The 15,237-nt window shown below is 39.2% G+C and overlaps 1 protein-coding gene across 2 annotated transcripts in view; it reads right to left on the bottom strand.

The window, feature by feature from the left end:
* The window catches only part of SPATA17 (spermatogenesis associated 17), a 228,536-nt gene that overhangs the window by 80,770 nt on the left and 132,529 nt on the right, over positions 1 to 15,237 (bottom strand). For both annotated transcript variants that reach the window (XM_010853276.1, XM_010853277.1), the window contains one exon: positions 2,830 to 3,033. In XM_010853276.1, the coding sequence (XP_010851578.1) occupies positions 2,830 to 3,033 (204 nt within the window). The remainder of the gene's footprint in view (positions 1 to 2,829; positions 3,034 to 15,237) is intronic.

Raw genomic sequence — 15,237 nt, forward strand, 5'->3', positions numbered from 1 at the left:
TTCTAGGCAAGAAAACTGGAGTGGGTTGCCATTTCCTTCTCCAGGGGATCTTCCCCACCAGGGATCAAACCCTTCTTTCCTATGTCTCCTGCAAAATAACCAGCACTAATTAATTAGTATTGTTATTTACATTAAAAGTATGAATATGTACATGGTGACTGCAGCCATGAAATTAAAAGACGCTTACTCCTTGGAAGGAAAGTTATGACCAACCTAGATAGCATATTCAAAAGCAGAGACATTACTTGGCCAACAAAGGTTCGTCTAGTCAAGGCCATGGTTTTTCCTGGGGTCATGTATGGATGTGAGACTTGGACTGTGAAGAAGGCTGAGCGCCGAAGAATTGATGCTTTTGAACTGTGGTGTTGGAGAAGACTCTTGAGAGTCCCTTGGACTGCAAGGAGATCCAACCAGTCCATTCTGAAGGAGATCAGCCCTGGGATTTCTTTGGAAGGAATGATGCTGAAGCTGAAACTCCAGTACTTTGGCCACCTCATGCGAAGAGTTGACTCATTGGAAAAGACTCTGATGCTGGGAAAGATTGAAGGCAGGAGGAGAAGGGGACGACAGAGGATGAGGTGGCTGGATGGCATCACTGACTCGATGGACGTGAGTCTGAGTGAACTCCGGGAGTTGGTGATGGACAGGGAGGCCTGGCGTGCTGCGATTCATGGGGTCGCAAAGAGTCGGACACGACTGAGCAACTGAACTGAACTGACTGACAGGAAATTGGTTTCCCATCCTGTGAAAACAGGACAGGAAAGAAGGGTGGGGGGAAAGCAAGAAAGGAAGGGAGTAAGAAGAAGTCAAAGATGATAAGAGAGAAGGTGAGAAGAGAAGATGAGTGAAGAGAGAAAGTGAAAGGAAAATAAGAGAAAGAAGGAAAAGAATGCATGATGGGGTGGGGCGGAGAATCAGGGATAAGAAGGAAGGAGATGGAGAAAGAAGGAAAGGGAAAGGAAATTACTAGCAGGGGTAATTATTTTGTTGTATGTTAGATAAATGTATTCTATGATTATGTGCACATGTGTGATTATGTGCACATATGATCATGTGCACACCTATATATGTATATGTGTATGTACATACACATATATATAATGAAATCTTCCATACAGATGTGTATTCCATATATATATGACTGTATATCTTTATGTAAATGTATACATATATATCTTCATATATATACCACTGTGGTACAGTAAGAAATATTTGGTCTTTGTCCCTGGCTCCTGGCACAGAGCTCCTAGAATCTTTGCAATTTCCCAATGACAGGAGTATCTTTTGTTGCTCGTGGCAAGATTACACCCAAGTTTATGCTAATAAGATGACTTAGGCTACAGCCCCTAAGTCTCTCAGCCTCCGGATGAGATGGGTCACCAGAAAGACCAAGTGATCAGAAGACTGGCACTTCCAGCCCCACCTGTGATCTCCAGGGAAGGGAGCACTATAGAGACTGAATGAGGAGAGACAGAGACAGGAAAACAACAACCATGTGAGTGACCTTGGTAGAGGATCTCCCCACCCTCCTCTCCTTCCACCCATTGCCGAGCTTTGATACAAAATTATACCCCCGCTGACACTTTGACTGCAACTTCATGAGAGGTCTTCCCCAGTCAGAGGCACTCACCTAAGCTGGACCTGCAACGCTGACCCACAGACACTGAGCAAAGAAATGTGTGTTGGTTGATGCCATCAGACTTTGGAGTAACTTGTTATACAGCAATAGATACACAGGGGCAAATCTGTATGTGAAGCTAGTCCGTAGCAGTTCTGGAAGCCTGGCTGCATGAACCAAAGTCAGTCCATTTCCGGGTGGATGCTTCCTGGAGGCAGTTTGTCTAGTCCAGTTTAAATAGGGGTGGGGGCGGGGAACAGCAACAGAAGTGTTGTTCTTTGGGATTTTCAGGACAGTGACAATCATCAAAACTCCCCCCACTCCACCCTTTAGCCCTAGAAAGTCATGGATTGATCCTGCTATATCTTAATCCATAGTGAAGATTTTTTTTTTGTCTTTACTTGAATTTTGCATTTTTGGTCCCCCCTCCTAATTCTCCAAGTTATACTTTTTCAGTGACTCCCATCCAAATTAGGTTGATAATTGTATATGATTACACAAACCATCAGGCTTCCCCAGTGGCTCAGCAGTAAAGAATCCACCTGGAATGCAGAAGAGGCAGGAGACATGGATTTGATTCCTGGGTCAGGAACATCCCCTGGAGGAGGGTATGGCAACCCAGTCCAGTGTTCTTGCCTGAAGAAACCCATGGACAGAGGAGTTTGGCAGGTTCCAGTCCATAGGGTTGCATAGAGCCGGCCACGACTGAAGCAACTTGGTACGCACACTTGTACAAGACCCACCAGATGAGAGGCTGATAATATATAGGATTTTTCTAGCAACAACAGGTTATAATAAATGCCATTACCACAATATTGTTACATAAAAAAGATACATACTAGCCCCAAATTCTGTGTGTTATTTTCATAGTCAGAACAATAAAATTCAGTACCAAGGAAACATTTGAATATTTCTTTGGTATATATTTAAAATGCACTTCATTTTTATTATTGAAAATTAGATTTGGGGGAATTATCTGGCAGTCCGGTGGCTAGGACTCAGTGCTATCACTGCCGAGGGCCCAGGTTCAATCCCTGATCAGGGAATAAGATCCCACAAGCTGCACGTCATAGCCAAAAAAAAATTAGATTCAGTAAAAAGTAATTTTTCTTTCTATTCACAAAGACAAAACAAAACACAGTAACTAAAAAAAAAAAAAACCAGAAAGAATACGATCACTGGGACAATTCTGATGTAAGATTAATGCGTACCTGACAGCGTTTCCTGTCAATAGGGGGCAGAATTCCGGACCGAGGAAAGGACCGGGCGCTGGTGCAAGCGAGCCAGTCGCTAAGGCAGATGGAGCGCTTCCGCTTCACTTCCGGGAGTCGGTGTGTTAGAGGCTTAGCCTTCTGCAGCCTCAGCTCCCATGGGTCAGGATCTTTTCTGAACGGTGAATTATATATTCCTGGAATCTAAAGCAGAACCACATCATTTTGGTTTTATCTTTCATTTTCACATAAAATAAAGGGAAGATAAAGTTGTCCCAGACAAATTTGACTATTTTAAACTATATAAGAGGTGGACTTCAGATTCATATAAGTGAAAGAAAGTGTTAGTCACTCAGTAGCTCAGTTGCTCAGTGTGGGACTCGTTGCGACCCCCACCACGCTTCTCTGTCCATGGGATTGATTCTCCAGGCAAGAATACTAGAGTGGATTGCCAGTCCATTTCCAGGGGATCTTCCTGACCTAGGGATCAAACCCAGGTCTCTTGCGTTGCAGGCAGATTCTTTACCCTCTGAACCACAGGGAAGTCCAATTTGTCTGAGATTACAAAAGACCCTTTGTCTCCAGGCCAACAGTTTTGGAACCATTCATGGTTGAAAACTAAATACACTAAGAACAACTGAGCTATAGTTTCTGCCACACGTGACATATTTGAGATAATTGTACCTGAGAAAAAAATAACAGAAGGACCTTAAGGCATTCATGTTGTTTTTTAACCATTAGCTATGTATATGTATATTTAACCATCTCTAGAAGTCATACATTCACACACAAACTCAAATATATAATGTTTGAACCAGTTTCAGGTACAAAGTATGAACTTAATAAATATTTGATTATTTGAATGATTATTCATTACACTGGAGAAGGCGATGGCACCCCACTCCAGTACTCTTGCCTGGCAAATCCCATGGACAGAGGAGCCTGGTAGGCTGCAGTCCATGGGGTCGCGAAGAGTTGGACACGACTGAGCAGCTTCACTTTCACTTTTCACTTTCATGCATTGGAGAAGGAAATGGCAACCCACTCCAGTGTTCTTGCCTGGAGAATCCCAGGGACGGGGGAGCCTGGTGGGCTGCCGTCTCTGGGGTCGCACAGAGTTGGACACGACTGACGCAACTTAGCAGCAGCTGCAGCATTCATTATACAACCTAACTAATGCTAGTCATTTTAAGTTCCTTAAAATAATAATCTAAATGGTATATATATAAAAATACATGTGTATGTACATATGTGTGTATATATATATGTGTGTGTGTGTGTGTTTATATAATCATTCAAAATAACATCCTATATTTTTTCATTATTGGAATATAATTGCTTTACAATATTGTGTTAGTTTCTGCTGCACAACAAAGTAGATCAGCTATATGTATACATCCTTTATTTAATGAGTTGTATCCACATGGTTCTATAATGTAACATTACCCTTGTTGTTTTATGACTGGCCTTGTCACACTCTGCATCAAAATAGTCAAGACTTATTTAATACAGTTCCTGTTATGCAATAGTGGTTCCATAGATGTACATGGAATAAAGGTTAAATTCAAGTTTATATTCCATTTTCTGAAAATTCAATGATGTTTGAATACACAAACCATATAGAACTACAGTTTTTACTCCTTTCATACATGCAAATGCATATTCACAAAGAAAACTCATATTTTAAAGGACAGAATGACTTGTTTGGTTGTTCTGTAGACATTCAGTGCAAAGAATGTATCCATTTAGCCTGTTTTTCCTAAAAATGTGCTTTTCTCTTATGCCACTATCAGATTCATAAATATTTCTAGTTGTTATATTTACCTCTTCAGAATAAGCAAGTCTAAAGTATTAGGATGAACTACAGTATTGCCTTTGAAGAGCTATCCTGGGGAATAGAATATTTTTATATTTCATAAGATAAAATATATTTTATTTTATATTTCCAGTCTAACTCCTCAGTAAGTATTAACCTGTGTGTGTGTGTGTGTGTGTGTGTGTGTGTGTGTGTGTTCAGTTGTGTCCACATGGACTAAAGCCATGCCAGGCAAACCCACGGACTATGGAGTGAGTAGCCTTTCCCTTCTCCAGGGGATCTTCCCAACCCAGGGATCGAACCCAAGTCTCCCACATTGCAGGCGGATTCTTTACCAGCTGAGCCGCAAGGGAAGCCCAAGAATACTGGAGTGGGTAGCCTATCCCTTTTCCAGGGGATCTTCCCAACCCAGGAAGTGAACTGGGGTCTCCTGCATTTGCAGGCGGATTCTTTACCAACTGAGCTATCAGGGAAGACCTATTTCATAAAATAAAATATATTTTACTTTATATTTCCAGGCAAACTCCTCAGTAAGTATTAACCTCTCTGTGTGTGTGTTCAGTTGTGTCCACATGGACTATAGCCATTCCAGGCGAACCCATGGACTATAGCCCACCAGGCTCCTCTGTCCATGGAGTTTTCCAGGCAAGAATACTGGAATGGGTTGCCATTTTCTACTCCAGGGGATCTTCCTGATTCAGGGATCAAACCTGAATCTCCTGAATAAACAGGATGCTTTACCACTAGTGACACCTGGAAAGCCCATATTTAAGTTCAAATTCAGTCGTTCAGTAGTGTCCAACCCTGTGCGACCCCATGAATCACAGCATGCCAGGCCTCCCTGTCCATCACCAACTCCTGGAGTTCACTCAGACTCACGTCCATCGAGTTGGTGATGCCATCCAGCCATCTCATTCTCTGTCGTCCCCTTCTCCTCTTGCCCCCAATCCCTCACAGCATCAGAGTCTTTTCCAATGAGTCAACTCTTCACAGGAGGTAGCCAAACTATTGGAGTTTCAGCTTTAGCATCATTCCTTCCAAAGAACACCCAGGGCTGATCTCCTTTAGAATGGACTGGTTGGATCTCCTTGCAGTCCAAGGGACTCTCAAGAGTCTTCTCCAACACCACAGTTCAAAAGCATCAATTCTTCAGTGCTCAGCTTTCTTCACAGTCCAACTCTCACATCCATACATGACTACTGGAAAAACCATAGCCTTGACTAGACGGACTTTTGTTGGCCAAGTAAGGTCTCTGCTTTTGAATATGCTATCTAGGTTGGTCATAACTTTCCTTCCAAGGAGTAAGTGTCTTTTAATTTCACAGCTGCAATCATCTGCAGTGATTTTGGAGCCTCCAAACATAAAGTCTGAAGCCCATATTAACCTCTATCTAATTTTGAACTGTGGTGTTGGAGAAGACTCTTGAGAGTCCCTTGGACTGCAAGGAGATCCAACCAGTCCATCCTAAAGGAAATCTGGAATATTCATTGGAAGGACTGATGCTGAAGCTGAAGCTCCAGTACTTTGGCCACCTGATACAAAGAACTGACTCATTGGAAAAGACTCTGATGCTGGGAAAGATTGAAAGCAGGAGGAGAAGGGGACGACAGAGGATGAGATGGTTATATGGCATCACTGACTTGATGGACATGAGTTTGAGCAAGCTCCGGGAGTTGGTAATGGACAGAAAAGCCTGGCGTGTTGCAGTCCATGGGGTCGCAAAGAGTCAGATATGACTGAGCTGACTAACTAATACCACAGGAAGGGAATTATCAAGCCATGATAATTTCCCACAGATTGATTTGTCAAGGTATCAGCCAATGTATTCAGAAAAGGACAGAGAGAGAGCCAAGGAGTGGTACATGAACTTGGGCAAACTCTGTGAGATGGTGAAGGACAGGGAAGCCTGGCATGCTGCAGTCCATTGGGTTGCAAAGAGCTGGACTTGACTTGGTGACAAACAACAAGAGTATCAACTCAGATGAGATTTCAAGTCCCATCCCCAGTGCTTCCTTAATTGCTTGGGGATAAGTCTATCATAGTGCCTATCACATTGTTTCATAATTATCTTTGTGTGTGTCGGTCTTCCCTAAGCAAGCAGCTGGAGGGACTCTGTTTTAGGTATTTCTGCATCTCCAGATGCTGGGAGGGATTGGGGGCAGGAGGAGAAGGGGACGACAGAGGATGAGATGGCTGGATGGCATCACCGACTCGATGCACATGAGTTTGGGTGAATTCCGGGAGTTGGTGATGGACAGGGAGGCCTGGCATGCTGCGATTCATAGGGTCGCAGAGTCGGACACGACTGAACGACTGAACTGAACTGAACTGAGGGCCTACCAAAGTGCTTGACACTCAAAAAATGAATGCTAAATGCTTATAGAGAAAAACAATGCACTGTTCAGAAAGGCCCATGAAGTCTATTTTACTTTTACTTTCCCAAGCCACATAAATATCTTAGTAAAATTTGACTTTATTTCAAAATCTTACTGACTTCTTTTAAAGTTTTAGATTATATCCTTTTCACTTTCCTTTTGAATACATTGTGATCTAGAACCAAATTATTCTGGACCTATTGAGTCACCTCCAACTCAATTTTTCCTATGCTAAGGAAAAAGTTAATGTAAGTATATTTACCTATTTTAAAAATGTTTTGAATTGACTCTTCTTTGAGAATTTTTCCCTATATAATTCATACAAGAAAGAAAGTATTGAAAACATTATAGGCATTGTATAAGCCATTTTTAATGTCATGTTAACATATTCTTACTATAATACTAAATACAGAACAAGGTGGACACATAAGCAGATATTTTTAATGATGCTAATGTAAGAAAATCTATACACACATTCAAAGTAGCTTTCAGTGGATAGTAACTTTTAAGTGGATGGTAATTTTCATATGATTTTTTGGGTGATTTTCTAAGATGAGACTATAAATCAATTGTAATGAGAAATAACAATAAATATTATACTATTATATTTGATATAATAGTATAAAAAGACTAAATAGACTAAAAAGACTAGTCTGACATAAAGCAGAATTAAATCTTCATAGTTTATGAAAGACATACAAGAGAATAGAATTCTGTTTTGTGATGATCTAGTTAACTGAAGTCCATTAGTTTATCATTTCCATAATCTTACAGATTAACATGGCAAAATAGATACAATGTAACTAGATTATAATTTATCATTTAAAAATATCTATCTACCTGAATAACAGCAACCCACTGTTAGCTTTACCCCATTAGAAATCTTTGATCTCCTTCACATTTGCATGCACATGTATACATAGGCTAGATGGGAAATGCAAATAGATCAGTAGACATGATAGCTTTCTTAAATTATATTTTGCAACCTATATGGAGACCTCCTCATGTGTATTCTCTTTGCAATTTCAATCATATATAGATGAAAAATATATTTTAATTGAATGGAAAATGTATCATTTAAAATCTTCAAGGTGTCAGTATTTTAGAAATTAATTTAATACATTTGCCTAACTTTTGTCAATGAAAATGGTCCAACCCCCGCAATCCCTATAGCAAGCAGATACCCTATTTATATTAATACAGTATTCATTTAATTATTATTTTCTTTAAGTAAATAAAACAGCCTCAACTACTGTCTCCATGGCTATATTTCATTAATTTGCAAGCCACTTTGTGACTAAGGGTTTGTTGTGGATTTTTTAAAAAAATATTACTATGAGTCACAGTAATAAGTAAAAAGTTAATCCTCAGGGACTATGACATATTTTTCCGTTTTCACATTTTTCACAACTTAGAAGGGCTACTGCCAAGCTTGCTTTGGGGACTTCATTTTCAGCAATAATTTTCTAGAGTGACCAACACTATGGGGAAATCTGTGCTAACTGTTTAAAAAAAAAAAAAGAAGCCTACAACTGAGTTATTTGCAGTACTGTCATGCTAACATTCAACTCAATAAGACCCAAGAAATCTCAGGAGAGGACGCTGCTAATAGCTTCTTACTGACCTCCCTGGATCAGGCCTGGCTGCTGACTGGTGGCCCAGTGGTGAATACGGCAAATGAGGTGTGAAAGCACTGATTTTTTTTTTTTTAAGGCTATGATTCTGACTCGTCAAAAGGAAAGGAAAAAAAGGCAATGAGTTATATAATAGATATATTTTTTTCTTGAATTTCCCCTTTCAGACCCTCCATCATGGGAACTTAAGCATGACCTGGAATATTAATTATGTCAGGTTGAACAACGAGCAAATGTACCATTTGTTACCCAGTCACCCTTAGAATTACATTAATATTTTGAACCATTCCATATTTTTAACAATCTATCAGCTGGCTCTCCTCTGTTTCTATCCTTATACCAAAGTATTCTAAGAGAAAGTACTTTAAAAATGCAATTGATTTGAAAGCAAATGGATACAGTTGTTATATTTGGCACATCTACGGCTGTATTTCGTAAAAATGTTTTTATGGTCATTTTCCACTCATACGCTGACCTTTATTTTGTAATTGCCTGGAGGAAGCCATAGTCTAATTTTTTTCTCTTCTCCTTGTTATTGAGGTTTACTTGTAAAACAAGTTTCTGAAAAATAAAAAGAATTTTAAACCAGACCACACACACCTATAATTCCCATAGACAGATACTAGTGCTTCAATTTCAGATTTTATCAGATGAGAAACAGTGATTTCTCATGATTTCAAAAGTGAGTGAAATCACTCAGTCGTGTCTGACTCTTTGCAACCCCATGAACTATAGCCTGCCAGCCTCCTCCATCCATGGAATTTTCCAGGCAAGAATACTGGAGTGGGTTGCCATTTCCTTCAAAGTAACTGCTTATTCCAGGAATGAAGTACTCTACAGGGTAGGTGGGAGTATTTAACTTTTACTTCTGCAAACGACAATTACATAGCAAACAGGAGCCACTGATTGCCATTAAAAGAAACAAAATTTAAAAGTATTTTTTCATATATACAATACTATATATAAAATAGGCAAATAATAAGGAGCTACCTTATAGCACAGTATACTCAATTTCTTTTTTAAAAAAATTTTTATTGAAGTATAGTTGATATACAATGCTGTGTTAGTCTCAAATATACAGTAAAGTGGTTCAGTTATACATACATATGTACCTTCATACATATGTATATTCTTTTTCAGATTCTTTTCCCTTATTGGTTATTGTAAAATACTGAATGTAGTTCTCCTCAATATCTTGTAATAACCTATAATGGAGAAGTATCTGAAAAAGAGTATATATATATATATATATATGTACAACTGAATCACTTTGCTGTACACTTGATACTAACAAAACATTATAAATTTTATTATACTTCAATTTAAAAAAGATCTTAAAAGAGTATTTTCTTGCCCCATTAGTTAGATTCTGTGAATACCATGAGAGATGAACTGTTCTAAATGGAAGACTGTCTAAAATACGTGTGGGTTCGAGGTTTCTGTAAAATGTGATTTTAAAAAATAACACTAGGCAAGCACAGAAGAGTAGCAAAGGTCTCTAATAACTGGACAAGTGGAAGTGGGCCAGGGAACGGTGAATGAAATATCTGCCAGGGTGGGGACCACCGAATCAGCACTGACCAATGCACTTCATCATAATTATCGGGACATACTAGTGCCAGGGGATTTATAAAACTCCCACTCAGCAAACAATCGTTCTGCCATTAAGAGATAGTCAAGAGTGTTAACACTGTCACGGGCCAACACTTAGTAAGGTATTCTACTTTCAATTACTCTTGCTGAGAACGAAAAGGAAATATGGTCATTTCTCAGATACAGACAACAGTCATGTTAACCCTCAATACAGCACTGCGGAAGGAATAACAATTTCATGGAGACATCAGGGATTCACAGAGAATATATTTGGAATAGTTCTTACCTATCCAAGGCAATATTTTTTAAAAAAACTTCTACTGACTACAAATGCTTTTTCTCGTCTTTCACTCTATGAAGACATAAAATGTTTAAATGTCTTCGGTCAAAAGAAAGAGGGGTCATGACATGTTAAATGCAAATCCCAGGTATAGCTGGCTTTATTAGTTAACAAATGGTTTTTATGAATCATTAGGATATCCTAGTCATTATTATCATATGTTAAAATATTCTCTTGAAATGTTGATTTAAATGAAGAAATTTTAATAAGAAAACATTCTCTATATATTAATTCAGTTCAATAAATATTGAGTGTCTACTAACTTTAGAAACACTTTGCTGGATCTCAGGTGGGTACAGAGATGAATAAAAAGTGATCACTCCCGTCAAGCTGTTCTTGGGTGGAAGAGGTGGGAGGGATTAGGAAAACAATTTTGTTACCGATAACAACATAACCAGCCTGTGGTAAGTATCCTGTAGTAACCTGTATAAGAAGTATACACCAAAGGTTATGGTAAAGGTATGTATCCTTTAGAAAACTCTGTGGAAAGAGGATCTGAATTTGTTCTAAAGATGAGTAGAATTTTCACAATAATAAAAGGGAAAAAAGTAGTCCAGGCTGAGGGAATGGTAAAAATAAAGACATATGGAAAAAACACAGGGCACATGTTCAATGAACATTACTTTGGCCAATTTATGTATGAAGCCATAGTCAGAAATGAGCCCGTGAAGATAAATCAGGACCAAATTCTAGAAGGCTGCAAGAATGCACTTAATTCTACATAGAATAGGAATCTCTTGATTTTTGCAATCTCCTTTAGAAAGCAACCTCAGGGGGAAGTATGAAGCAGGACCTACTGGCACACAAAGCCTACAGAAACAGACCCAGCAGGAACAGAAGCAAAAACACAGTTTAAAGAGACAGAGCAAGCATCAAAAGCAGACTCTAACACGGCAAGGATACTGGAATTGTCAGACCCGGAATTTCAAACAATTGTGATTAATAAGTGAAGGCACTGAACACACAAAGTAGGCAGCATGCAGGAACAGATGGGCAATGCTGGCAGAGACAGGGAAATTCTAAGTAGGAATCAAAAAGAAATGCCAGTGATCAAAAACATTGTAACAGAGTTGAAGAAGGCCTTGATGGATTTATTTGTAGACCAGGCAAGGCTGAGGAAAGATTTCTGACCTGGAGCATATTTCTAAAAGCAAACTTCCAAAAAGCAAAAGAAGAATAAAGGAAGGAAAGAAAGGAACAGAAGAATTATTTGAAGAAACAAGGGCTGAGGATTTCCCCCATATTAATGTCAGACACCAAATCACATATCCAAGAAGCTCAGAGAACACCAAGCAGGATAAATGCCAAACAAAGCAAGCAAACATCCCTCAAAACCCTACACCTAGGTGGGTGCATCATATTCACATTTCAATAAAATCAAAGATAAAAAACCTTATATAAGGCAGAGCAGATAAACATCTCACTTAACAGAGGAGCAAAGATAAGAATTACATCCAATTTTTCCTCAGAAACCACACTAGCAAGATGAGAGTGGAGTAGAATATGCAACACAGAGTGAACCCTCATTATGGAGTCTGGGTGATAATGATGTGACACCACCCGTATGGCAGAAAGTGAAGAAGAACGAAAGAGCCTCTTGATGAAAGTGAAAGAGGAGAGTGAAAAAGTTGGCTTAAAGCTCAACATTCAAAAAACTAAGATCCGGTCCCATAACTTCATGGCAAATAGATGGGGAAACGAATCAGTGAGAGACTTTATTTTCTTGGGCTCCCAAATCACTGCAGGTGGTGACTGCAGCCATGATATTAAAAGATGCTTGCTCCTTGGAAGAAAAGCTATGATCAACCTAGACAGCATATTAAAAAGCAGAGACATTACTTTATCAACAAAGGTCCATCTAGTCAAAGCTACGGTTTTTCCAGTAGTCATGTATGGATGTGAGAGTTGGACTATAAAGAAAGCTGAGTGCTGAAGAATTGATGCTTTTCAAGTGTGTTGTTGGAGAAGACTCTTGAGAGTCCCTTAGACTGCAAGGATATCCAACCAGTCCATCCTAAAGGAAATCAATCCTGAATATGCATTGGAAGAAACGATGCTAAAGCTGAAACTCCAATACTTTGGCCACCTGATGTGAAGAATTGACTCACTGGAAAAGACCCTGATGCTGGGAAAGATTGAGGGCAGGAGGAGAAGGGGATGACAGAGGATGAGATGGTTGGAAGGCATCACAGACTCAATGGACATGAGCCTGAGTAGGCTCCAGGGATTGGTGATGGTCAGGGAGGCCTGGAGTGCTGCAGTCCATGGGGTCGCAAAGAGTCGGACAGGACTGAGATTGAACTGAACTGATGTGGGAGGGGGTAGAGAGCACAGCCATCCCTTGGTGTCCTTAGAGGATTGGTTCCAAGATCTGCCTCCCCAATCCTGCAGATATCAAAGTGCAAGAATGCTCTGATCCGTTATATAAAATGGTGGAGTATTTGCATATAAGCTGCACACATACACACTCATATGTCAAATCATCTCTACAGTACTTACAATGCCTAACACAATGTAAATGCTATGTAAACAGTTGCCTGTGCACAAAATTCAAGTTTTGCTTTTTATGAACTTTCAGGAATTTTTAGTACTTGAATCCATGGTTGGTTGAATCTACAGATGCAGAATCTGAGGATACGGAGGACTGATTTTATAAGGCAACTTCTGGCTCAAATTTGCTATGAACCTAACATTGCTTTAAAAAAAAAAAAGCCTATTTTTAAAAAGTTGAATACATGCTTCACATATAATACAACAATCCCATTCCTGGGAATCCACACAAGGGATATGAAAATATATGTCCACACAAAGACTTGCGTGCAAATATTTATAGTAGCATTATTCATAGACGCCAAAAACTGGACGTAATCCAAATGTTTATCAAGAGGTTAATAAATTAACAGAATGTAGTTATCCATTCAATAATAAAAAGAAATGAAACACCGATATATGCTGTCACGTGGAAGAATCTCAAAAACATTATGAAAAATAAAGGAAGTTAGATGCAATACCACATATTGTATATTGTGTTTATATAAAACACCCATAAAAGGCAAAAGTAGGTAAAGAAATGTGTAGAGCCATGAGGAACATGAAAATCCTTCTGCTCGATTTTGCTGCAAACCTAAAACTGCCCTAAAACAAAGCCTATTAGAAAAGAAAAAAAGGTAAGTGGCATCATCAGCTCTCAGTATCTTAAGCCAAAAACCTGAGAATCATCCTCGATGATGAGTGATCTTCCCTCGTTGCTTATAGCTACTCCACCAACAAATTCTATTAATTCTTCTTTCAAAATATATATCCAATCTGTAAACTTTTATTAATATCCGTGGCCACCACCCTTATCTAACTTCAAACTTATACTTTGTCTCCCTCCATCTGCTCTGGTTTGAACCCCTGTTATCCTCTACAGGGAAACCAGAGTAAAATTACAAATTTAAAAATTGTTTTTGTCTCTAAAATGCTATACATGGCTTTTCAATGCACCTGAGAAAACCTAACAAATTCTTAACAAACTCCTTTTTTCGGTTCCAACCTCATTTCAGCCACTCTTCCCATCCCTCACACATGCCATCCACCCTGGCTTGCTTTTATTTGCTCAAAGCATGCCAGGCTCTTCCATGACTCAAATTCATCAAAAATGTTTTTCTTCTCATCTGCTTACTTGCCTGGCCAAACTATACTCATCCTTAAAAATTCACATTAAATATTACTCCTTGTAATATTGGAAAGACTTGTGGTTTCACACACATTGTTCTACTATATCCTTTCTCTCAAAGTTCCCTGTTCATTTTCTTCATGGCACTTATCACTTTTAATTTTACACATATATGACTATTTGTTCTTGAATGTCTGTCTCCCCAACTATTAGAATTTAAGCTCCATAAAGAACAACATCCATTTCTTGGCATTTCTATACTTAAGTTTGTAGTTCTCAACTCTGGCTAAATGTCAAATTCATTTGGGGAGTTTGAAAAATACTAATGTCCAAGCCCCACCCTAGACCAATTCAATTGGAATCTTTGAAGCACATGTCCAGATATTCGTTTAGTTTTGTTTTCAAAGAAGAGTTGAGAACCCTGACTCATTACCTTTCTCAATACCTGGCTCAGAGCAGACCATCAAGCCACGTGTACCCCAATGTTCATCGCAGCACTGTTTATAATAGCCAGGACATGGAAGCAACCTAGATGTCCATCAGCAGATGAATGGATAAGAAAGCTGTGGTACATATACACAATGGAGTATTACTCAGCCATTAAACAGAATACATTTGAATCAGTTCTAATGAGGTGGATGAAACTGGAACCTATTATACAGAGTGAAGTAAGCCAGAAAGAAAAACACCAATACAGTATACTAACGCATATATATGGAATTTAGAAAGATGGTAACAATAACCCTGTGTACGAGACAGCAAAAGAGACACTGATGTATAGAACAGTCTTATGGACTCTGTGGGAGAGGGAGAGGGTGGGAAGATTTGGGAGAATGGCATTGAAACATGTATAATATCATGTATGAAACGAGTTGCCAGTCCAGGTTCGATGCACGATACTGGATGCTTGGGGCTAGTGCACTGGGACGACCCAGAGGGAGGGTATGGGGAGGGAGGAGGGAGGAGGGTTCAGGATGGGGAACACATGTATA

This window comes from Bison bison, unplaced genomic scaffold (assembly GCF_000754665.1).
Source record: "Bison bison bison isolate TAMUID 2011002044 unplaced genomic scaffold, Bison_UMD1.0 scf7180017864325, whole genome shotgun sequence".
Lineage (NCBI taxonomy): Eukaryota > Metazoa > Chordata > Mammalia > Artiodactyla > Bovidae > Bison > Bison bison.